Source organism: Hyaena hyaena, unplaced genomic scaffold, assembly GCF_003009895.1.
Source record: "Hyaena hyaena isolate Hyena2069 unplaced genomic scaffold, ASM300989v1 scaffold_696, whole genome shotgun sequence".
Taxonomy (NCBI): domain Eukaryota; kingdom Metazoa; phylum Chordata; class Mammalia; order Carnivora; family Hyaenidae; genus Hyaena; species Hyaena hyaena.
In genome coordinates, this window is record NW_024081328.1 from 615,456 (window position 1) to 639,021 (window position 23,566).

Sequence of the window (23,566 nt, forward strand, 5' to 3'; positions counted from 1 at the left end):
TATCCAGGAAGCATATCAGTAGTATGACCTTGAAATAATGAAAAAAATATCAGATAGTAGATGGCAAAAAGTCATTTTTTCCCCATGTTTTATCGTGAAGTAAAATGAAAAGTCATGGTATCCCTCTCAGGAAAAGACATTTCTGAGATACTTCAAGAAAGGCATTTATGAGGTTTGTGACGGAAAATTGGAAACTTTCAGTCCCTTGACCCATCCAGAAACAAACTGGGGGGAAGCCTCTCAGAAACGAGGGCACCCCTCTCAGTATGGCGCCACCAGCCAGGCCTGGACGGTGGACTTCCTTCGCGTGAAGAGCGCTGTGGACATTGCATGTAAATCTCTTCCTTCTCTGCCTCAGACACAGTGCTGGTTTGTTAAGTAGACCATCAAGGTAGAATTTAGGATTTTCTGGGGTTTGGTGGGGGGAAGTGTGTTAAACTACAAACTTGCTAATTGTTCTTTGGGCAAAATTGGGAGGGAGCCCTGGCTTTAGAATAATGGACAGGTTTAGCAATGGTGTCAAGAGCGTGGTGTTTTATCGTTGCTACCCAAGGCATCGCAGGGTCTTTAACTGTCAACTTGTCTATCCCATGTATAGAATACAGAGGTGTGCTGTGTGTGCGTGTGTGCGCGCACACACACACACATCGCATAAACCCTGGTAACTTGCTGTCTTGAACCTTCCTGTCCATCCGTGAGTCACCATGGGCACAAGAATAGCACCTGGGAGTCCGAGAGGTTTTCACTGGGTTGTGCTTCTACATTTAGAAGATTGCCTCGCACAGGCCATTTTGTGGTCTGTTAAGCTTTGCGTTCACTTCTCTGGCGCGTGGTCTTCAGGCCTTGCCTGAGCTCAGTCCAGTACTGGGGAGCACGGTGTTGATTAAGCACCCCCGTTCTTTCTGCCCAACAGTTTGTGCTGCTGTATGTGGTCTTTCTAAGAACGAGCCTTACCTGAGCACTGTCAGCATACAGCCCTTGCCTTGAATTCATCTCCTGGAGCATTCTGTTGGAGGGAAGTCACGCATCCCCACCGCTCTGCTCTGTCCCCATAATTGCCTGGGGCTCTGTCTCTGTCTCTGCCCCTTCCCCCACCATCTCATTATTTTCATTATCATTTTTTATTATCATTTTTTTTGCTCAGTGTTTCTACTTCCCTTTTCCACATCCTCACTTCTTCCTTTTACGCCTTTATACCTCCATTTCCTTCCCATTTTTTTTTTCCTCTCAGGGAGATTCTATAAGCAGTAATGTTTGGACCCAATGAGACACCTATTTGGGTTCTCAATCTGAGTCTAGTAATTCTTGGGGATCTTTCTAGATTGGTAAAACAGAAGGAAAGTGATCTGACCAATCAAATTTAAGTCCTTCTGCCTCGTAGTTAGGTTGATGCATAGAGAGAGTTGGGCATGGACTTTGGAGTTTCCCTTGGAGGGAAATGTGGTCAAGAAGGTATTTTGGGGGGTCTTAAAGCTGGTGACGTTCATGCTACCAGCCCTGTGTTCTAGGCCTGGTGTGAGCACTGCTCCGTGACACGGGAAGGCCTCTTGTCCTGGGAAGAAGGCTCAGCTCAAACCCCATTAAAACCTACAGTATTAGCCTGGGTGGCTCAGTCGGTTGAGGGTCTGACTTTTGATCTTGGCTCAGGTCATGATCCCAGGGTTGTGGAATCGAGTCCTGAGTCAGACTCCAGGTGGAGACTGCTTGAGATATACCCTCTCTCTCCCCACACTCCCCTTCTCACGGATCTGTCTCTAAAACAAACAAACAAACAAACAAACAAACAAACAAACAAAGCCTGTAGAGCATTAATTCCTGGAAAACAGGACCCCTTGCATTGAAGCCCTGTTTTCCCCTGATGCGAAGGCAGCCGTGGGAATGTCCTGCTGGGCCCTGGAAGAATACTGTGTGGCTGCTGCCCTCTGGTGTCCACTTTGCAGTATTGCAAAAAGGAAAGAAAAGTCCTTTGAGGGACTTTTTGTGACATTATCAGGGCCAAAAAAAATCATTTGGGCTGGAGGTCGGAGGGTTGAGAATTGATGGTTATTTTTTTAATGTTTATTTATCTATTTGAGAGAGAGAGAGAGAGAGAGGAGGGACAGAGAGAAAGAAAGAGAGAGAGATTGAGAGAAAGAGAAAGAATCCTAGGCTGACTCCATGCTGTCAGCAGAGCCCAGCGCGGGGCTCACACTCCAGAACCTCGTGATCCTGAGATCATGACCTGAGCCGAAGTCAAGAGTCAGACTCCGAACCGACTGAGCCACCCAGGCACCTCATGGTTCTTCTTACTTTTTTTTTTTTTTTTTAATTTTTAAAAAATTTTTAAAAATATGGTTCTTCTTACTGATGTGCATTTTAGGTGATGAAAGTTCATGAGCCATTCCTCTCGCAGCCTGCTCGCTGCCTCCTCTAGCAGAGGTAGATGGTTGACCTTTGTTTTCAGAGCAGGGAAGGGTTCACTTGCACACCACAGAGAGAACATGCTGGATAAGTCATTCTCCAATTGGGAAAGAATGACTTAAAGACATTTCCCCCCACAGTGTGAAAAGTTTGCCATGTAACAGGTGTTTAGAAAATTCCTGATCTGCTTCCAAAATGTTCAAATGTCTGGTACCTCTGATTTCAGATCTCTTTTCCTTCTGCCATTTAATAGGCTAATTTTTATACCTGTACTTTTCTTTCAGTATTTTTTTTTTTTTAGTGTTTGTTTATTTGAGATTGAGAGAGAGGGAGAGAGCAGGGGAGGGACAGAGGACCAGAAGCCAGACTCTGTGCTGATAGTCAAGAGACCGTTGTGGGGCTTGAACTCACAACCCATGGGATCATGACCCGAGCTGAAGTCTGACACCTTACCAACTAAGGAACCCAGGTGCCTGTATAATTGTAAATTTGTAATGATTATCATTTTTAATGATTCCTTCCTTCCTTCCTTCCTTCCTTCCTTCCTTCCTTCCTTCCTTCCTTTGTTTCAGCTTATTCATTTTGAGAGACAGAGAGAGTGCACGTGGGGGAAGGGCAGAGAAAGAGAGGGAGAGAGAGGACCCCATGCAGTCTGTACTGTCAGTGAAGAGCCCGACATGGGGCTTGAACCCACGAAGCTGTGAGATCATGACCTGAGCTGAAACCAAGAGTCAGATGCTTAACTACCTGAGCCCCTCAGGTGTCCCTTGCATCTTTTCTTATTAAAGAAGAAATGTATATGGGGTGCCCGGGTGGCTCAGTCGGTTAAGCATCTGACTCTTGGTTTCGGCTCAGGTCATGATCTCACGGTTGGTGAGTTCGAGTCCCGCATCAGGCTCTGTGCTGACAGTGTGGAGCCTGCTTGGGATTCTCTCTGTCTCCGCCTCCCTCTGCCCCTCCCCTGCTCATGCTCTCTCTCTCTCTCTCAAAATAAATAAATAAAAATAATAAAAAGAAAAGATACCCTGTGTTAGTGCTAGAGAGAAACCCATTGTCATCATTGCATCTGTAATTGAGGGACAGGTAGGGTGTTTCCAGAACTCTGTTCTCAGTGCTGTGTTCTGAGGAACAGCCACACCGCTTCCTGACAGGTGGGTTCTGAGTGGTGTCCTAGGCTATCCATCTGCTCAGCCTTCCGGACAGTTCTGTTGAGCCTGGGCCAGCCCCTCGGCTGTCTCTTCCCTTATTCTCCATGGCCAACAAAAACCATGGTTTTTGTTCATGCCGGGATGCAAAGTTTTGAGGAGCACCCCCGCGTGTGAATCCTGGACCCTGGGTGCAGGACCCCCCCCCCCCCCAAGGCTGAATGCTGACTCGATCCCATCTAGCAATGGTTGTGAGGATTCACCTGGCGGGCGTGCTGGAGGGGATGCGTGGTGATGTGGATGCGGTTGGAGGAAACAGTAGCTGTTATTATTACTGTGTCTGGTTGTCTTTATTGTTCGGGTTTATGTTTGCCTGTTCTCTCTGGAAAGGGAAGGAGTGCTGGCATTTCTATCAGTCTTACGATGACCTTTCTTCTCAGCTCCTTGATAATTTGTTTTACTTTTGGCAGATCTCTCGCTTTTCTCTCTTTTTGCAATAGATTCTTTCCTCGCCCCAAGCTTCCATGCCCCCAGCGGGGCAAACGGTGGTTGGTGGTGGTGAAGGGTGTTTTCTGAGCCCACTTCCTGCCTCGTGTGCATCAGCAGAAATGAAGGGTTCTCAGTGATGGGACTAAGGACTCTATTATGGATTGATGGTTTTATTTTCGCCATCTTATACGTGACTCAGAAAATGCCTCTCAAATCTCATACTCGCCACCCTGGGAAAACATCGCAGGGTGGGCACATCATCCTCAGTCACTCACTGGATTATTTCCCTCTTTTTTTTACTGAACGCACTATATTGATGTATTTAAAGGATCGATTTTATTTTTTTCTTTAAAAATTTTTCATCTATTTATTTATTCTGAGAGAGAGAAGACAGCACAAGCAGGGAGGGGCAGAGAGAGAGAGAGGAGAGAGTGAATCCCAGACAGATTCCATATCGCCAGCTCAGAACCCGATGTGGGGCTCGAACTCACCAACCGTGAGATCACGACCTGAGCCAGAACCGAGAGTCAGACCCCTAATGGGCTGAGCCCCCCAGGCGCCCCAGAATCAATCTTACTTTTTAAAGTACAACTGGATCTGACTTTAAACCGCTTGATCGCTGCTTCTGTTCACCACACATGTTTCTCCCATATTATAAAAATTCTACTTTTAGATGAAAAGATGAATATAGTACATCATTCTTTGTTTAATCAGCATCCCCGTTCAGTGTCTTTCAGCATTCTTATCGGTACTAATCCTGCAGCAAACACTCTTCTGCCTAGATCTGGATGTACAACTTTCTTCTTGGTTTCTTTGCAGATGCTTTGTGTTTCATGATCTGAGCATTTCAAGATTCTTTTTACAGAATTTCCAGCTCACCCTTGGGAAATATCTCCTTCTACTGCTCAGCCAGTCATAGAATGTATGTGGTCTGCTTTCTGTTACTTCCCCCACTGTGTGCCCATTATCTTGATCAGTTTGGTAGAGAAAAAGTATTATACTTGTTTCAGTTTGTGTTAATAAATTTGATCCCTTAGATGTGTTTGGTTCTGAGCTATTTACTTCTCTTTTGCAACAAGCCTGTTGCATCTATTATCACTGCTCACTCTTCCGTTCCCTAGATATGTTCACACACAGTTTTCTAATTTGTTAGTTGCCTTCCGGTTTCTTTTACAATCTTCTCAAGTCTTCTCAAATCTGGCAGGCCTATTCTAGAGAGTTTCTTCTTTTGTTTTTATACCAAGAAAGGCCTTTCTCTCTTGAAAGGGATACACATCCACCTATATTCATTCTCCTTGCTACTTTGTTTGACATTTTTCCTTTATCTCTTTGCTCTGTCTCCGGTTTCCTTTGGTTTCTGGCTCCCAGTAGGAACTTAGATTTACTTTTGGCCAAATGGCTATTTAATTAGCTGGGACTAAAGAGCCCTTTCCCTGATGATTTGATTGCCACTTTTTAATCGTGTGTTAAAAGGCAGCACATATTAGAGTTGCCTCTTGAATTTCCCTTTGAATCTTGCAGATGTCTGCTTCTGTTCAGATGTCAGGACCACACCAGGCTTAGTGTCAAAAGAGCATGATCAGTACTTTCTGGTGCAAGAATTGGGGTTTGCCTCATACCGGAGCAGTACCTTCTCCAAACACCAGATGGCGTGAGATCACTGGAATGCTGGTGGGAGCTGGAAACCCAGCTGGCCAGTGTAGGGAAATGTCCTTCAAGAGCAAACTTGAGCCGTTCAGAGATGCAGTCACTGAGCCCGAATCCCAGTTAGTGGTTGACTTTTCTCCACTTGTTGGGTTTTGATAACCTGCCACGCTCCCACAGCCAGTAAGCAGAGCTGATTTTTGAAACCCATTTCTGTTGAGTCCTTTCCCACTTGGATGCAGGTCTTCCTCCGTCGGCCATGCTTGTCCTTAGAGCTTCTGATGTTTTCCCACAACGGAGCCCTTTCCTCTGGGGATTTTTGTTGTATTTTGTTTTGGGGCACCGTGTGTTCTCACCAGTTTATCAGAAGGCCTCGCGGCTCTCCCGTTTTATAGAGTCGGTTAAGCTATTCTTTCAGGGGGATCCCATCCCAGCTCATGTGAAGTGCCTTGGAGCAAAACTAGCATGTTGCCTGTGTCTGCTGCATGTAACAAATCGCCTTACGTCCAGCTGAAGAGCATTGACTTGAACTTCATGGAGCATGTCTTCCCTTTGGTTGAACGGGGCTTCTCCCCGGCAAGTGGTTTGATCAGCGGTTCATTTCTGTGCCAATATAATATGTTCCCCATCTCATGCTGTGTTCTAGTTTGTACATTTCTTTAAAGCTTATTTATTGAGAGAGACAGGAAGAAAGAAAGCATGCCTGTGAGTGGGAGAGCAGCAGAGAGAGAGGGAGAGAGAGAATCCCAAGCAGGCTCTGCGCTGGCAGTACAGACCCCAGTGTGGGCCTCGGTCCCAAACTATGAGATCATGAGATCATGATCTGAGCCGAAATCAAGAGCCAGACACTCAACCAACTAAACCCCCCAGGCACTGCACACGCTGTGTTTTAAGTAGTTCTTTTTATTATTATTGTTAAAATTTTAAATGTATTTATTTTGAGAGAGAGAGATAGAATGAATGTGCAGGGGAGAGGTAGCGAGAGGGGGAGAGAACCCCAAGTAGGCTCTGTGCTGTCAGTACGGAGTCTGACATGGGGCTCAATCTCCTGAACGGTGAGATCATGACCTGAGCCGAAATCAACAGTCAGATGCTTACTGGACTGAACCACCCAGCTGCCTCTAAATGGTTCTTTTTACTTTGTTTCATTGTAACCCCAAACCCCGTGTGCTCATGAATTCTGGGAATGGGCCTTTCAATAGGGCGCGCTGTTCACGGCTTCCCTTTGCCCCATGCTGTCTGCAGCATCCACTGGGAAGCCCTGAAGGTTGAGAATGACCTGATTTGGGGAGCTGATTGTCTGGAGGCTCAAAGGCCGGTTTAAACCAATGTTGGGGACCTGGGAAGGGGTGCGGGAGGGCGACGTCTGGCCCACAGGAAGCTCCCCATGAAGCATGGTGCCTCTGAGTCATCCTGTCACAGGAGCTCAGGGCTCCTTCCTGAGGCTCCGGGGCACAAAGCAGGAGCTGTTTCACCTTGGGTGGCGCGGCTCTGGAGGGAAAACCATGTGACTTCTCCACTCTGTCTTGGCTGAGGCAGTGGCCCAGATTCAGAGGGATGGCACAGGTCATGCTTTAAATGCTTTAAACCACTCTCATGGTTTGTGAGTTCAAGCCCCGTGTCGGGACTCTGTGCTGACAGCTCGGAGCCTGGAGCCTGCTTCCAATTCTGTGTCTCCCTCTCTCTCTGCCCCTCCCCTGCTCATGCTCTGTGTCTCAAAAATAAGTAAACATTAAAAAATAAATAAAATTGCTCTAGTGATGAAGGGTTTACACTGGAATGGATCTATGGCTGAAGCTTGGCTCTGGGAACTCACTAAATTTCCTCATCTTTCTTTTTATTAATAGTATTTTTTTTTTAATTTTAGTTTTTGAGAGAGAGAGAGCAAGTGAGAACATGCACATTCAGGGAACGGGGAGCAGAGAGAGAAGGAGAGGGACTGAGAATCCTAGGCAGGCCCTGTGCTGACAGCAGACAGCCCAGTGTGGAGCTCAAACTCAGGAACTGTGAGATCATGACCTGAGCCGAAGTTGGACGCTTACCTGACTGAGCCACCCAGGTGTTCCTACCCTTCCTCATCCTCAAGATGACAGTACACATAGCGCTATCCCTCCTATGTTTTGGAGGATTAAATAAGAGCACATTGCTCGTTGTTAATGTTATCACTCAGGATCAGTCTCTGCTCCAAAGAGGTTACAGTCTGTTTAATTAGGTTTATATTTATGCTCAAGTAATAGCCTGGGCTGAGGACATTTTTATTCATAGAAGGGAGAATGTGAGGGTATTGGTAACTGTGTGCACTTTGTCAGTGTGGATTTCTGGACCACCCCGAGCGGACCAGACTTCAGGTCTGGAAGCCTGTACCCCTTGCAGAAATTTGGGGCTGCTACATTCCTCAGTTGTGTGGCTTACACTCCTTTTTCTTCTCTGACCCCCTTTCTAGTCTCTTTAACATGGCTGCATCTTGGCCGCTGCCTCCTTTCTCCTTTCTTTTTCCATATTGTTAAGCCTTTTTCTAACTTGTCTGGACCCTTCTTTGTTTGATCTTCACAGGGACAGTCATGCCTTATGTCTCAAAGGAGAAGTTCACACCTCTGTGTGCTTAGGATCAAGGTCAGGATCTTTGAACCTGATCAAGAACAGGGGTACAAAATCTCTTAATGACCACTTCACCAAAAGTTGAGGTGCCCAATAATCTAGTCCTCAAATGGCCTATTTCCCGATTGGCTGAATTCCTCAGTATATTGGCCATGTTTTCCTTTAATCTGTAGTGGACACATTTCCTGTAGCCAGTTATTGGTTGAGAACTTTCAAAAGCAGCTGAAGGTCTCTGAGTCGTAGTAGTCCACTGGTTTATGAAGACTGAATGAAGACGGCATTTTAAGTATTTAATTTGTCCGAGGCCAAACAAAAATGGGGTGACTGGACATAGCCTAGGCTGCAGAGTCCAGAAAGGGGGTAACTAAGGGCAGAAAAGGAGGGGCTATTAGGGGTAGACAGATGAGGAGAGCAGTCAGGATGGGGCAGGTGGGACTGAAGGAAGTTTAGGGTGGCAATGGTACAGAGGAGGAATCTGAAGGTCCCGGGGAAGGACTTACTTCTAACAGCTCTAGAATGTCCCATACTTGCTCCATAGGAGCTCATAAATGGTCAAAAGAAGCAAGTTTTGGTAAAACTGGTCAACACGTTTTGGCAAAACTGGTCATTTCAGATCATTGATCCCACTGTACGTTGGTCATTGGAAATTCTTCCACGTGCAAGATTTTGGTAAGTTGCTCAGAGCCTAGGGTCTACCCGTGGACAGGTCTTGACCAGGGTGCCATTGGGGTATTATGCACGATGGACTCCTTTAGAGGAAGGGAGTCAGTCAAACTCAGGAGAAAACCTCAGGAGTGGTTCAGCGCAGATGTGCTGAGCAGCAGAACATAGACAAACAAGGCCTGCAGATGGCTGGGGAGGAAAACTATTGTTTTCTGTAACAGCTTCCAGAAGCATAGAGCTGCCATTTGCAGCATTATGGGCGAGAGTGATTCCGGCAATAGCCATGTTCCCTTCATTTGCGTGTGGTGGATCAAACCTAGCTTGCAAGTCATCCTGACTCGAACACCCCGCTATCTTAGGTAATTTGGATTTCGCTCTACCCAGGAAAAGTTGTTTCTTCTTTCCCATGTGAGGGAGGAAATATACCCTCTGAATTTCCATAATGCCCTTAATGGTTTCTGAAGGTCGGTCAAGAATGCGGCAGTTGGACACTTGATGTAGAAATCTCAGCTTAACTGCTAGGGGGCAGCAGCAGCCGTTCAAAAGCCATCACTAGCTGTTTTTCTAGAAATCAGTTCTGTCTCTTACTTAGCCAGCCTCAGAGAAAGTCAGGACATGGGATCCCGTATAAAAACAGCTCAGGCTTGGTTGTTCTTCTGACAAGAAGAAAAATTCAAAATATGCATGATATTGAGAAGATTCTAAATCCATTGTATAAAGAGATTGAACAGTCCCTTTTTACTCTTAAGCCAGAGGATAAGAAAAACATCAAATGTATTCTTTTTCATGTTTTCAAATACTATTCATACAGGGTGAATTTATCTGTGTGTACCTCAGTTTTCCTGAAGACTTGGCAAATCAGTGTTGACCTGAATCAGAACTCCTAAGATCTCCTAACAAAAGTCACCAGATATTACAAAATGTGAACTTAATGTAAAAATGTGGAGACAATTCCCTTTTCACAAACAAAGTACTACTCAGAGAAGTGCATTCAGTCAGGAAATTTTTCTAGCCTGACGAGCTTTCTTTTGAAGAAATTGAATGGCTGAAGTGTTTTATTTTTTTTTTAATTTTTTTATTTTTTTAATATTTTATTTATTTTTGAGAGAGAGATAGAGACAGCATGAGCAGGGGAGGGTCAGAGAGAGAGGGAGACACAGAATCCGAAGCAGGCTCCAGGCTCCGAGCTGTCAGCACAGAGCCCGATGCGGGGCTCAAACCCACGAACCCTGAGATCATGACCCGAGCTGAAGTCGGATGCTTAACCAACTGAGCCACCCAGGCGCCCCTGAAGTGTTTTAACATAATAAATGAGCTTTGCTGACAGCAAATAAGGACGTTTTGCCTACAAATATTGCTTTTGCATGGATTTTTTATTTTCAAATTAAAAACACTAGCTTTTCAAGCCTATATTATGTATATGTATGCCCAAGTACACACATAAATGACCATTAAGCTGCTTTGTATAACTATATATATGGGCATGGAAGGAGACTGATGTATTATTGACTGAAGAAAGCAGGTAAAAAATACAATATGAAAGCTGATTCTTTTTTGGGAGAAGTCAGAGTGTGTATGTAAAATCTAGGTACATGTCAATATATTAAGCATATTTTAGATGGCAGTATTTTTTTCTTCCTCCCTCTCTCCTCCATTCTTTTCTTTGTTTTCTTTTTCTTTTTAATGTTTATTTTTGAGAGAGAGAGAGAGCAGAGGAGGGTCAAATTTATTTATTTAGTCAAATTTAGCAAAGTTTTATTTATGGCTTTGTCGCTGAACATTCTGCTTAGAAGAATTCTGCTGACAGCAGAGAGCCTGATGCAGGGCTCAGACTCACAAACCATGAGATTGTGACCTGAGCTGAAGTCAGACGCTTAACCGACTGAGCCACCCAGGCGCCCCATCTTTTCTTTCTTTTTAGTGCATCTTGACTTTCTGCTTTTTCCACCATGGCCATGAATTCTATTACAAAAAGCAAAGAGAAGTTATTTGTAATTAGAGCTTCATTACAGATTTATTTTATTTGCAGATTCTTTATTTGATTCTTGAGCCAGTCAACAGAATATTTTTGTCTGTTCTACTTTTCACTTCTTCTATTGTTTCTGGTCATTTGTTTTTCAATAATTCTCTCAATGTGATAGTAGATAACAAGCAATACAGTTCTTAATGATTCTCTCCTTGATAGACTTATCTTGTGTCCTTTTCACTGAGCTGCCTGTCATTTTCATCAGATTATATTTGCAGAGCGATCTGAAATCCTCAGGGATTAACATTAGGCCTAGAGATTGGGTGGTAGCCAGTACTCATGGATACTTAGAGCCTTTTAGTTTTTACGACAGTCTTTTCTTTCCAGGATAGCTCAGATCGTTCCATGGAACTTTTCCCAAACCATATGGGATCTTGTAAGAAGTATATAAGAAAAGGAATTTTCTATTCAACTCCTGCAGAGAAAAGGTGATATAAATTTCATACCTTTGGAGATGGCAGTGGAAGGGGCAATATAGAAACAAAATGTTATGTTGGATGGGTAAAATAAGTGGCTCTTTTGTTAATACCACATATGTTGTTATAGACTCACCTCTTTTTAAATTAATTGAGTAGTAATACTAACAAAGTAGCAATTGCTATGGAATTTTGTCAGGAGTCTGCTATTAATAAAGTATATTAGTTCATTCCGTTCTCAAGATAAGAGGTTGGTATCTTTTTTATATACCAGGTGAAGATAGTAAGGCATAAGAAAACTGAGTAAAAGTGCCCAGGGAAGGAAGTGAGATTTTACTAAAAGGATGTTATGAAAAGGAAGGTACGGCTTGTCATTAACACATTGTCTTATTACAAACGAGATTCATTTACTGGTCACATATTTATACTACCTGTACTGTGCACATTAGGCCATTTTTGGCATCCATCTTCTACGGCTTTGATTTGGAGGAATTTAATACCATTTTTAGTTTGCTCCTAGTAAACTATATTCTGTGTTTACATAACTTGATGAAATACAGAGTAGAAAAGTTTGAGCTGTTTGTATAGTTGTTTGTCTTAGCGTAGTTCTTAGCAGAGTTCTACTCTACACTCTGAAATTCCAAGGGAAGGAAATCATAACCAGCTTCTCCCAGTGGTTTTGATGACCTAACCCTTTCAGTCCATGGGGCATCCATCCAGGTGAGGAAACCCTGAGTTACTTCTTCCGGTGCAGCCTTTTTCTCGGCCCCCAACTCCCTGGTGCCACCTTATCTCAACCACCAGGTTTTCTAGGTTAGCCTGTGTCTTCTGCACCCTAAGCTGCTGCCAGGTTTATATTTCCAAAGCTTGGCTCTGATCATTTTACTCTCCTGTTCATACAGAAACCTGAATATCCTTCCCTCTTCACACTGAAATAATTCCAGATGGACGAAGGATGTATGTGTAGTGCATGAAAAACTACAAAACCTTACTGTGAGAAAATTTTCTTCTAAGCAGAATGTTCAGTGACAAAGCCATAAATAAAACTTTGCTAAATTTGACTAAATAAAAACAAAAAAAAAACTTTACCGCAAGAAATAGCTTAAGTATAAATAAATTATGACAAGATTTATGGCCAATGGCGGGTTTCCATAATTAAACTCTCATTGAAATTCTGAAGCAAATAACAAACAGTGAGATCTTAGAAAAATGGACAAATGAAATGAATGAGAATTTCTCTGACAAATACAAACGTTGGTCACTAAAATATGAAAGATTCTCAACTTTACTCAAAATGTCACCGAGAAAAATAGAGATATCATTTTTTCACCTGCTGTTCTTTTAAAATAAAGGCAGAGAACACCCAGTATTGATGAGCATGCAGGAAACAAGCACAAAACATATAGTCTTGGTGGGAATGTAAATTTGACAAACTTCGGAAGGACAATTTGGCAGTGCATGTCAGAACCAGCTGCTCCGATGTTAAAAGTTCCCTTCGAATATACTCACTTATGCACTCCAAAATGTCAGACAAGAATACTTATTATAGTATTGTTTGCACTAGTAAGAAAAAAAAGGAATGATGTAAGTGTCCATTATTTGGAGACTAGTTAGGTAAGTAAGTAATCAACAACACAATGAAAGTTTATGCAGTTGATTAAAAGAAAAGTCTGCTAAATCTGTATGAACAGAACCGAACCGCTGGCTATTATAATTGGGAAAGTGGGATGTCCAGGGCACGTAATATGATTATGTTTGAGTTAAAATAAATTCTTGCATGTTTCTCCTATAGTAAATCCACAAACGCAGCCCCTTAGAGGAAGGGGCATGAGGAACTTGTGAGAGAGTACAGACTTGGCTATTTCATTTTGTACCTTTCTGAGACCTGTGCTTTGTCTTAGATTTGTTAAAAAATAAGAAAAAAGAACAGGAAAACCAAACCATCCTCTATTTCTTATAGAACAAAAACTGAACTCCGTATTTTGTCATTTTATTTATTTATTTTTAAATGTTTCATTTATTTCTGAGAGAGAGAGAGCAAGAGAGGGTCAGAGAGAAGGAGACACAGAATCTGAAGCAAGCTCCAGGCTCTGAGGTAGCTGTCCACACACAGCCCGACACAGGGCTCGAACCCACAAACCATGAGATCATGACCCAAGCGAAAGTCGGACGCTTAACCGACTAAGCCACCCAGGCGCCCCAGGGTGCACCCAGATTTCAACCAGCATCTCTTTCCTTTCACCCTCCGCTGACACCCCGGTTCGAGCTAATCTCTCCCACCTGTGAACCATGTCACCCCTGAGTTCACTTCTGTTTTGAGACTTATTTCTTGGGCCTTGTGTTATATTGACCGAACACCTGCTGCCCGCCAGGTGCAGAAGACGGAACTGGAGCAGGATCTGGGACTGATTTACCTCCGTGACCCCCCTCCCCGTCGTGCCTAGCACCGATCCAGGCTCTGAAGTCAGCCGTTAGTGCTTGTGACATGTGAACAGTGTTAGCAGGCCTGACAGGTACACAGTCAAGGGAGGCTTGAGAGACAGTGATGGCATTGAGTACGGGCAGAAGGAAGGACTGTCACAGGTGTGGTCAGGAGTCTCCCCTGGTGTGGCATCTTTCGAGGACTGATGAACGGATGTCGGTCTCTCTGAGCATGCATTGAACCCTGGGGTGTCTGGAGTGTAGCAGGGAACTCGGGCCGTTGATGCTGACTTAACACCTGTATATTCTATTTTGTTTTTTAATTTTTTAGTTAAAAAAATGCTTATTTTTGAGAGAAAGAGAGAAAGAGTGCGAGCAGGGGAGGGGCAGAGAGAGAGAGGAAGACACAGAATCCGAAGCAGGCTCCAGCCTGCTCACAGCCCAGAGCCCAATGCAGGGCTTGAACCCATGGACCATGAGATCATGACCTGAGCCGAAGACGGACGCTCAACCTACTGAGCCACCCAGGTGCCCCAACTCCTGGATATTCTAAATTGGAGGTTGTGTGCGACCCCATCGGGTCTGCCAGGACAGAGGCACTCATCTCCCCCCCCACCCCCCGCTCTATTCTCCTCCCAGAGTACCACACTACCTCTTTCTTCCAAAGAGCCTCATTATCTCTGAAGCTCCCAGTTAAAAAAAGAAAAAAAAGGTTCAAGTCCACCCATTCAAGGTGCTGTCTCATCATTTATCTAATCGGGAGTTGCATTCCTAAGCCGCAGACCTCTTTTCAGAACTTGCTTAGTTGAGATGTCACTTCTCTGACAGTGAGGCTCTTAGGCTCAGCGAGAAAATCACCATGTGCTTCCCCCTCCCCCGCCCCTTTCTCAAATTTTCCCTAACAATTAACGCCACACTAACTTGACACCCTTTTTCCTTGTTTGGCTTTGTAAACCCTGGTCCCTCTTTCTATTAATTCCAGACATTAATATTTTCTTTCACGCAACTGACGCCATTCACCCGTGAAACCGTTTGAACATTATGTAGCTGTCAGGATGCCTGGGGATTACCCAGCATGCTTTGCCTGTGAGAAAGTGACACCACTGAGGCCTAGTTTTGAGATGTTTATTTTGAGAGTGCGCTGACAGGCATGAAGGCCCGATCCCAGAGTGGCAATTTCATTTAATTAAAGGCCTCTTTTTATTATAGTCCCCCCCCATTTTTTTTATATATATATCAGAATGATTGTTAAAGTCTGACTTGCCAGACGTGTTCCCTTGTACTATAAAAGGGGAGGGGGGCAGATGGCTTGCTCACTAGTGAGTGGGCCACTAAATGGCTGTGAATGCCTTCCTTTTTTACTGTCCTGGCCAGAGCCGCCAGTTAACATGACATGAGTGTGTGTGTGTGTGTGTGTGTGTGTCCAAGATTAAAATAAAGACCGCTGGACTTCTGCCTCCGGGTTGGCAAACTTAAAATGTGAGAGTCGAGTACGTATATTTGCGTATTTGTGGTTTAATTTCTCGGTCTTCTGGTCAGACATCTTGCAATATTGGAAGGCCCCCATCCTTATTATACTAGCGTGGTTAATCGGTTAAGACTTCTAAACAATGTATGTTGTGTTAAAGAAAGAAGTTGGGGAAGATCCTGCATCCATGTTCAGTAATTGTTAATACTGCTGGTCAATAGAAACCCAAAAGATGAGCGTAAGAGAATAAAAGCCAAATGATGGGTATTAACGATTTGGTAAATGTTTGCCACAGAGTAGCCGGAATAATTTTGGACATAATGTTTTTAGACTCTTTAGGCTTGACTTTATCTCAGGACTTGATGATTGTTAAATATTTGGGGGCCCGTGTGGGGCACCATCCATGGCCCCTGGGACACAGCAGAGGATGAAACAGACTAGGTTGTCAGTTTCACAGTTGATTATAATATCCTAACTCCTCGGATTAGAGTTTTGTCTTTCTTTGTGGTGTTATCAGCTGGCCTTCAGTTATGCCTTCGTTGCTTGTTTACTCATTTGTGCCTTCTGTATTCATCATGCACGACATATCAATGCACAAGTGTGTCCCAGATATGATGGTCTATTGGCAGGTGTGCGAAAGGCGTGCACAGCACCGAATTCCTAGTTTATGTTGACTGGCTTTTTCTTTTCTTTTTTTTTCTCCCCACTCCCCTCAACTCTTCTGAAAGTGTGGAGGAGGGTTTGTCATCGGCCCTTCTTTCTGCTTTGGTTCTAGTGGCTGGACGGACATTATTCATTCTTTTTGGCGTCTGTTTCAAAGCTCCCCGGGGGAGGGGGGGGAGCTGGGAGGGTCAGGGGTATCGGCCCCGAGGCCAGCTGAGGGCCTGGCTGGTGTGGCGTTCAGCAAGGCCAGGGTGAGACAACGTCCCCTGCTTCACTGCAGGTGTAGGAGGCAGCGAAGAATGGCAACTTTGTCCATTTAATCTCCGTGCCCCCGGTGCCCCCTGTCTTCATTCCCGTTGCCCCGTCTTTTGAGCCAGCAGTTCCCAAGATTGATTGATTTATTATGATTTTATGCTAAAGTACAGCGTTCTGTTGAGTCAGCCATCTGGCCAAACGTTTGAAAATGGTTTCTTTCCCTTTTCACTGACTCCCTGCCATTCTTGGGAGGGGTGGGGCTCTCCCCAGGATCCTGACACCATGGGCTGCTGCGGGTGGATTTTGTTTCTTGCCTTTTTGTGGGTAGTGTAGCGATGATTAGAGGATGAAACAAAACAGAAGAAAGCTCAAGGAGCCCATTGGCATTCCACCTCTTAAGGCAAAGAAGGATCAGTCATTTATTCCAAATCGTTTCATTTTTCTCTCCTCTCCACTTCTGGGGCCTTCAGTCTCTGCGCAGGGAGACATTTGTTCTGGGTGTGCTCGGGAAAATATTTGGAGCCAGGGGAGTGTGGAAAGAATCTTTACTTAATGGAGATCCTAGGCGTTTACGTAGATTTTTAAAACCTGTCTCGCTCTCTCTTTCTCTTTAAAGGCACAAGCGATCCCTATGTGAAATTTAAGCTGAATGGGAAGACGCTGTACAAAAGTAAAGTCATATATAAGAACTTGAATCCAGTATGGGATGAGATAGTGGTACTTCCCATTCAAAGCCTTGATCAAAAGCTCCGTGTGAAGGTAATCACAGATGGCTCTCAAATCTGCTCTTTTATTAAAATCAGTGATTTCTCGGCAATCTTTGCCCCCTTAAAAATGCCACGTCCCCAGATTCTTCTCTCATTATTCAGCTCTGGGTGAAACACATTCGTGTGCAAGGGATTATTTATACCCGTTGTTGAAACCGTATGTTTTTTTCTCAGATCAGTGGTACAGACACCACAGAAAACCAGAGTGAAAATAATATCTCCATTGGTTGTGTTTAAGCTTACTGCACGTGGAAGAATTATGACTGTTGGTGCAGTGGTGAAAAGTAGGAAAGCCGTTCTCATTAGGAATAACTTAATAGAGCTTTAAGCTACTGGTTGGAAGCATCAAGTGCTCTAACATCTGGGTTAAAACTGCATGAGTTGAGTGCAGGATGGGATTGTTATAGAATATTTAGCAAATTTCTATTTAATTAGCAGATCTGCTCACCATGGAAAATACTAAATTTTAATGAGAGGCCATTTAAACTCTAGAGAGTGGTCCATTGTGCATAACATTTGAATGCATATGAATCTTGCCTTAAAAGTATTTTGTGCTATTGTTTTGGCTGTGGTAGGCAAAATGGTCAAGTTTGAATAATTTTGATCTCTCCATCCACTTGGCTAAATTCTGCATTGACTGTACTCTGCAGATTATTTTTTAGATAGAGAAGATTGAATTTGAAGTTCCCAGCCTCTTGCGTTTATTGGTAATTTGAAAAACTCAGTTGGTTTACGGTATTAATGTGTATTACTGGCCTATTCCCTCTTTGTAGGTATATGATCGGGATTTAACTACATCTGATTTCATGGGCTCTGCATTTGTCAGTCTCAGAGATCTTGAGCTTAACAGGTATTGTATTTTTACCTTCTAATTGTTATTATGAATTTTAGAGGGAACTCAACATACGGTCAAATGACATTTGTTCAGATCAAACGACAAAAATAAAAATCGGAATCAGTGAAAGAGTGCTTTAAAATGTAATTTTTTTTCCCCTATGATTTTAGCTTTTAGCTCCCAAACCTAGGAGTCAGACATTAAATCATCCACAGTGTGTTCTGGAATGTGTGTTGGATTTTGAACCGTTAACATGCAGGTTCATTAATCTACCTAACTTAAAAATAAAACAAGTATTTAAATTTTATTTGGGCAGTAAAGGGACAGAATCCATTAACCGACTGTTGAATAGGGCAATGCCAAACAGCTCCCCTACTCTGAAGATGGCAGTGTTATTTTTACTGAATTTGGTGCTTTTTAAAACTCATGTCTCACCCTTATGCAGAGGTAGGAGACTTTGACCATAAGCTGCTGATGCAATTTGAGACTGTCTAGTACTAGCCCATAAGTGCTAATATTATTTGTTGCTTTTTGCTTGTAGGACAACTGAACATATTTTAAAATTGGAAGACCCCAACAGTTTAGAAGAGGACATGGGGGTGATTGTGTTAAATTTGAACCTAGTAGTAAAACAGGGCGATTTCAAGAGACATGTAAGTATCACCCTTTTGTCCTTTTCAAAATTCTTCACTGCAATTGTCCTTTAATAACTGGGTTACCAGATGGTGGGCATTTTTTGTTGTTGTTGTTGTTGTTAATTTATTTTTGGAGGGAAACAAATTATTGTATTGAAATGTAAAGCACCTAAGTACCTATCTGTGGTTATGCGTATCCTTTCCTTTAGAACCTTGGAAAGAAAATCCTTTAAGGAATAATCTCTGCTTTGGCTGGGGATGTGGATTTGTGTTGCTATTATTAACTGCTTATAGTTCACTAGTAACAATCATCTGAAATATACTTTTACTAAGTGGTAAGGTTTCCATTTACTGTTTTCTTAGGTACTGGATGACTCAGGTATTATTCAGTTATGCCAAGCAGTTCCCGGGATTTAATTATTATGTTGTACATTAGTAAAGGTGATCAACTACATATTTGCAGCATTGCAATTTCTTCTGTGTTTTTTGTTTTTTGGTTTTTTGGTTTTCGGTTTTTGGATTTTTTTTGCTGCCACGTTTTCTGTTGAGAGTAGTTTTGGGAAGATGTAAATTTTAATATTGTTTGATCTGTTCTTACATGGATGTTTCTAGTCAATGCACCGCCTATTGAAGATCTCTCTAACACCAACAAAGCACTGGATTTTATGACGATATGATTGGGACTCTGTTCTTATGAGCAAATATGGGAAAACAAATCATAGTCTTATTTTATATTTGGGGATCATGCCTTATAATTCCAAGAATTAAAAGAAGAACAAAAAGCATCTTTGATCGTGACGTATTTGAAAGGCATTTTTAAAGCCAACTAAAATACCTACTTGGAAAAGAGCTGAAATGTGTTCCAATTGAAGCATATTTAGAATCTCATATGGAAATCTGAAGCCTGTTTATAAATTAGGCCTCTAATAGTGCTTCTTGAATTGAGTCAGTAGGGTCGATGAGGAGAATATTCTTCATTTTGACATCACCTTTGCTTGTAGATGTAATTTATTTTCATGGTGAAAATCATGACTGATTTACTAGGAAACTCACAGAAGATAGCATAAAGCAGTTGTGAAGCTACACAGTGATTTTTCAGTTTCCAGAAAGTCCACAAATAGTTGCTGTTTTTAATTTGGATTTTTTACTGAGGAGCATTTACTCGACAGTAACTGGGAAAAAGGACTTCCCATTTATTGTTTTTTCTAAAGGGAACGGTACTTTTAAAACTCTAAGCTTCAGTAGAGCTGATGTTTCGGTTTGAACGTATCTTCAATTGATGTTGAAAATAAACTTTTTTTTTCAACTCAACATAATGAAGCTTCTCTCAGGCTTGATGCTTTTGCTACTGGATTCCTTGTCACATGTGTAGTAGGTGACTGGCTCTTTGAGCTGGATGCCACGTGAAACAAACATATGATGTAAATAATTGTCATCTGCCCTGTGATTGAGTGATTCCTGGCTGCTATGTTCTTAAACTTTTCTTACATTTTTAAGTGGGGTCTGTAAAGCTCGATAACTCCTCATGAAAATAGCTACCAATTCCTCTATTTCTTTTGCGAATTTTTCTGTAGTATTTCCCATTAAATATATATTTTTTAATTTTTTTAATGTTTTATTTATTTCTAGGAGAGAGAGATAGACAGCATCAGCAGGGGAGGGTCAGAGAGAGAGGGAATCACAGACTGAAACAGGCTCCAAGCTCTGAGCTGGCAGTGAATACAGAGCCCGATGCGGGGCTCGAACCCATGAACCGCGAGATCATGACCTGAGCGAAAGTCGGACGCTTAACCGACTAAGCCACCCAGGCACCCCCCCATTAAATATATTTAAATATGGCTTGAATTTGCAGTTTTAAAGTAGTGCTGTTCTAGTTAAAATTTATTTCCAGTGACAGAGCTATTAATCCTTGATGCCGCCTGAAGTTGCTTTTGTAAAATGTCTCAGAGTATGTTTTCAGAGTCCCAAACACAGCCACACCCATCATCTTACTGAACTTGGTCCTTCTTCCCTTGGACTCACCACGTCCTGTCTTCACGAATTTGCCAGACTGTGTTTTTGCTTGTTCATGTGGTTTCTCGTTTTCTTTGTTCTTTGCTTACCTGGCAGAGGTCTGGGGTAAAATAGATTTCTTGAATATATATTTTATGGGCTTTTATAATAGAGAAAGCCCTGCCCACTGTCATTTGTTCCGTTCAGTGGTTTTATTTTATTTTTTGCTTGTGTACTTGATCAAAGTACATACAAGCAAGGAATCATCTGTCCTGGGCCATGTGTGGTCACTCAGCTCATGCAGTTTATATCGGGGGCCCCTTTGGATAGAAGAGGCATCCGAAAACATTCGTTCTTTTCATTAAGTGAAAACCCATCCTTACATTGGGTTTTTAAATGGGACTAACTAACACACAAGCCTAGAAAGACAATAAATAGGGCATTTGATTGGGAATCATTCCGTTTGTAAATTTCCCTCCTGGCCATCTTTGTCCCTTTGGATCCACAACCTGAACAGAAGCAAGATGTGTATAAAGTGGTCCTCCCGTGCAGAGATTTAAGGATTGCATGTGGGTGTGTACATGCCCAGTGGGAAGGGGGATGAGCCTGCTGTCTGTTTCTTTTTCTTGGCAAAATTAGGATTCTCGTTCAAATGGGCAGCTCGGTCAGGTCAGCAGACTGCCTGGATTTGAATCCCAGGCTCCACTCCTTTTCGAGCTTCGAGAAGTTAAGGGATCAGGTCACATTCACAGAGTTACTTAACCTCTCAGCTACAGTTCCCTCCCGTGTGAAATGAGGATAAAAAATGTACTTTACAGAATTGTGAAGATAGAGATTATCAAATGTAGCTTTGGGTGGGATCGACTGTCCATACTTGGTAGTTCTTAGGACTGTAGGAAGCAGACCGGGATATTCACTTTCCATTAATTTCCTCATCTATTTTGTTCATCTTTTATGTTCATTAAAAAATCTAATACATTATATGTCAGAGGGTCTTAAATAGCCTCTAAGATGGTAGTGAATTTTGGTGCTTGCTTGGGTTGCCCATATTTGTCAGGACATTGCTGGGAAAATAACAAAAGAACTGATTTTAACACCCAGATTGTAGCATCTATAACCCTGCATCATGTGCTAAATGTTGAACTCACAGTTCCACTCGGGGAAGTTGTTTTTTAATAAAGGATATTTTAGTCGTTTCCGTACCACTGTTTCTGGTTGCTGGTCGCTAGAATGTAAGTGGATTTCCCCCCAAAGACCATTTATTTTCTGGTTTCTAACTTATTGGGAAGATGTATTGTCAAAGCAGATAGGTCATTCACCTAAAAGTATTTTTTTCCTTAAGCATGATAGTCAATGTGCTCTGCTCGATTAGATTCATAATTGCATTGTAATCTCCCAAATTTATCCAAGTTTTAACATCCAGTTAGCTGGTTAACCATCCAGAGTAAAGCTTCACAGTACTGGATGGTGATGGGGGTAATGAGAGGATTTTGCTAGGAAAGAATTTTAATTGTAGATGAAATTCATCAGCCTTTAGCATGACAAATGAGAGATCAAAAGAGAATGGTGGCCATGTTACTTGCTGTTCAGAAAATTTGTTCTTCCCTCCCTCGGTGCTTTATTAGCCTATTTTTCTTAATTGTCCAGTAGCAGCAGCTCAGATTTTTTCCCCTATTATTTTGAATATTGAGATTTGATTCATGGGGGTAAATGGAATGACTTTTTTTAATATCAAAAAATGTGGAAACCTAAACACGCACGAACGTTGTCCATGAACTTCTTAAAAATGTTCATAGTACTCTCCGAATACTTCAATATTTCAACCCAAGTTTCCAATTTGCTTTTAGAGGTGAAATTACAGAGTTTTAAGGCAATTAAAACCATTCTAAAAATGGAGATCGTTCTCATACTAAGAACTGCTAAGTTCTTATGTCTTTGTCTTTTCATTATTGAATGCTATGGGGAAATCCTATAACACAAGCACAAAAATGTGATTTTTCTGTTTCTGTTTTCTTGCTCAAACATGTTTTCTCTGTAACCTCAGAACTTGGGTGTTGGTTGTTTGAATATAGTCTGCACCATCTAAGTAATAACAGAATTGTCATTAACGATTCTATTTCTCTCTTTCATTTTGCCATTTTTTCACCATTCAATGGACTCAATCCCTAGCGTTGGTCAAATCGGAAGCGGTTGAGTGCCAACAAGGTAAATATAGTTATTTTCTTCTTTATGTCATTTGGTAAAACGGTCATCTTTGTGGCAAGCACAAATGTAGACGTGACTGGTGTTAACCAACTTTTATGCCTAACAGCATTCTCTTCCTCTCAGTGTTGCTGTGAATGAGAAGGAAACAACCTCCCTTTTAAATTTCATTTAATAAGGGCATAGCCAGATGTTTGAACTTATACTTGTTTTAGTGGTGACATTTTATATGTACCAGCCACGTTACAGCGTTACAGTTCATTAAGCCCGGATTATTTGGAGTGTAGTTCAGTTAGATTTAGTCCTTTAGGAAGTTATACACCGTTAGATGGAAACTAGCTTGGCGTGTAGGGGCAGTGAAAAGATTAATTGAGAGGCATAGGTGGTATATTTTATAAATCTCTTTTATATCACTCTTATTTTCCTGTTTATTACCTTTGTTGCTGAGAGTTTCTTGAAACGTTTCTTCAGGAAATACTGGTGATTTTTTTTTTTTACACTACTAGTATCTTTTTAAGCAATTATACACTGTCGTCCAACTTATAAAAGGTCTACTGTGTATCAAGGCAGGAATGCATTATTAATTTATCTGGTTCTTAAATTAATACATTGTAATAGAGTGACTGCCAAAGTTGATGTAAACATAAACAAAACCAAAAATTAGTAACCAAATTAGTAACTTAATTTAGCTCCTCTGCTACTTTTTAAAAATTTATTTATTTATATATTAAAGTTTATTTATTTATTTTGAGAGAGACAGATGGTGCAAATTGGGGAGGGTCAGAGAGAGAGAGAAAGAGGGGAGGGAGGGAGGGAGAGGGAGCGAGAGATTGAGAGAATGAGAATCCCAAATAGACTCTGGGCAGCTGGCATAGAGCCCAATGTGGGGCTTAAACTCACCAACCATGAGATCATGACCTGAGACAAAACCAAGAGTTGGATGCCTG

At 42.3% G+C, this 23,566-nt stretch overlaps 1 protein-coding gene across 3 annotated transcripts in view; it reads left to right on the forward strand.

Moving 5' to 3' along the window:
• MCTP2 (multiple C2 and transmembrane domain containing 2) overlaps window positions 1–23,566 on the forward strand; it is a 250,521-nt gene that overhangs the window by 76,910 nt on the left and 150,045 nt on the right. For all 3 annotated transcript variants that reach the window (XM_039217474.1, XM_039217475.1, XM_039217476.1), the window contains exons 5-8: window positions 16,805–16,947; window positions 17,729–17,805; window positions 18,332–18,443; window positions 22,587–22,622. In XM_039217474.1, coding sequence (XP_039073405.1) covers window positions 16,805–16,947; window positions 17,729–17,805; window positions 18,332–18,443; window positions 22,587–22,622 — 368 coding nt within the window. The remainder of the gene's footprint in view (window positions 1–16,804; window positions 16,948–17,728; window positions 17,806–18,331; window positions 18,444–22,586; window positions 22,623–23,566) is intronic.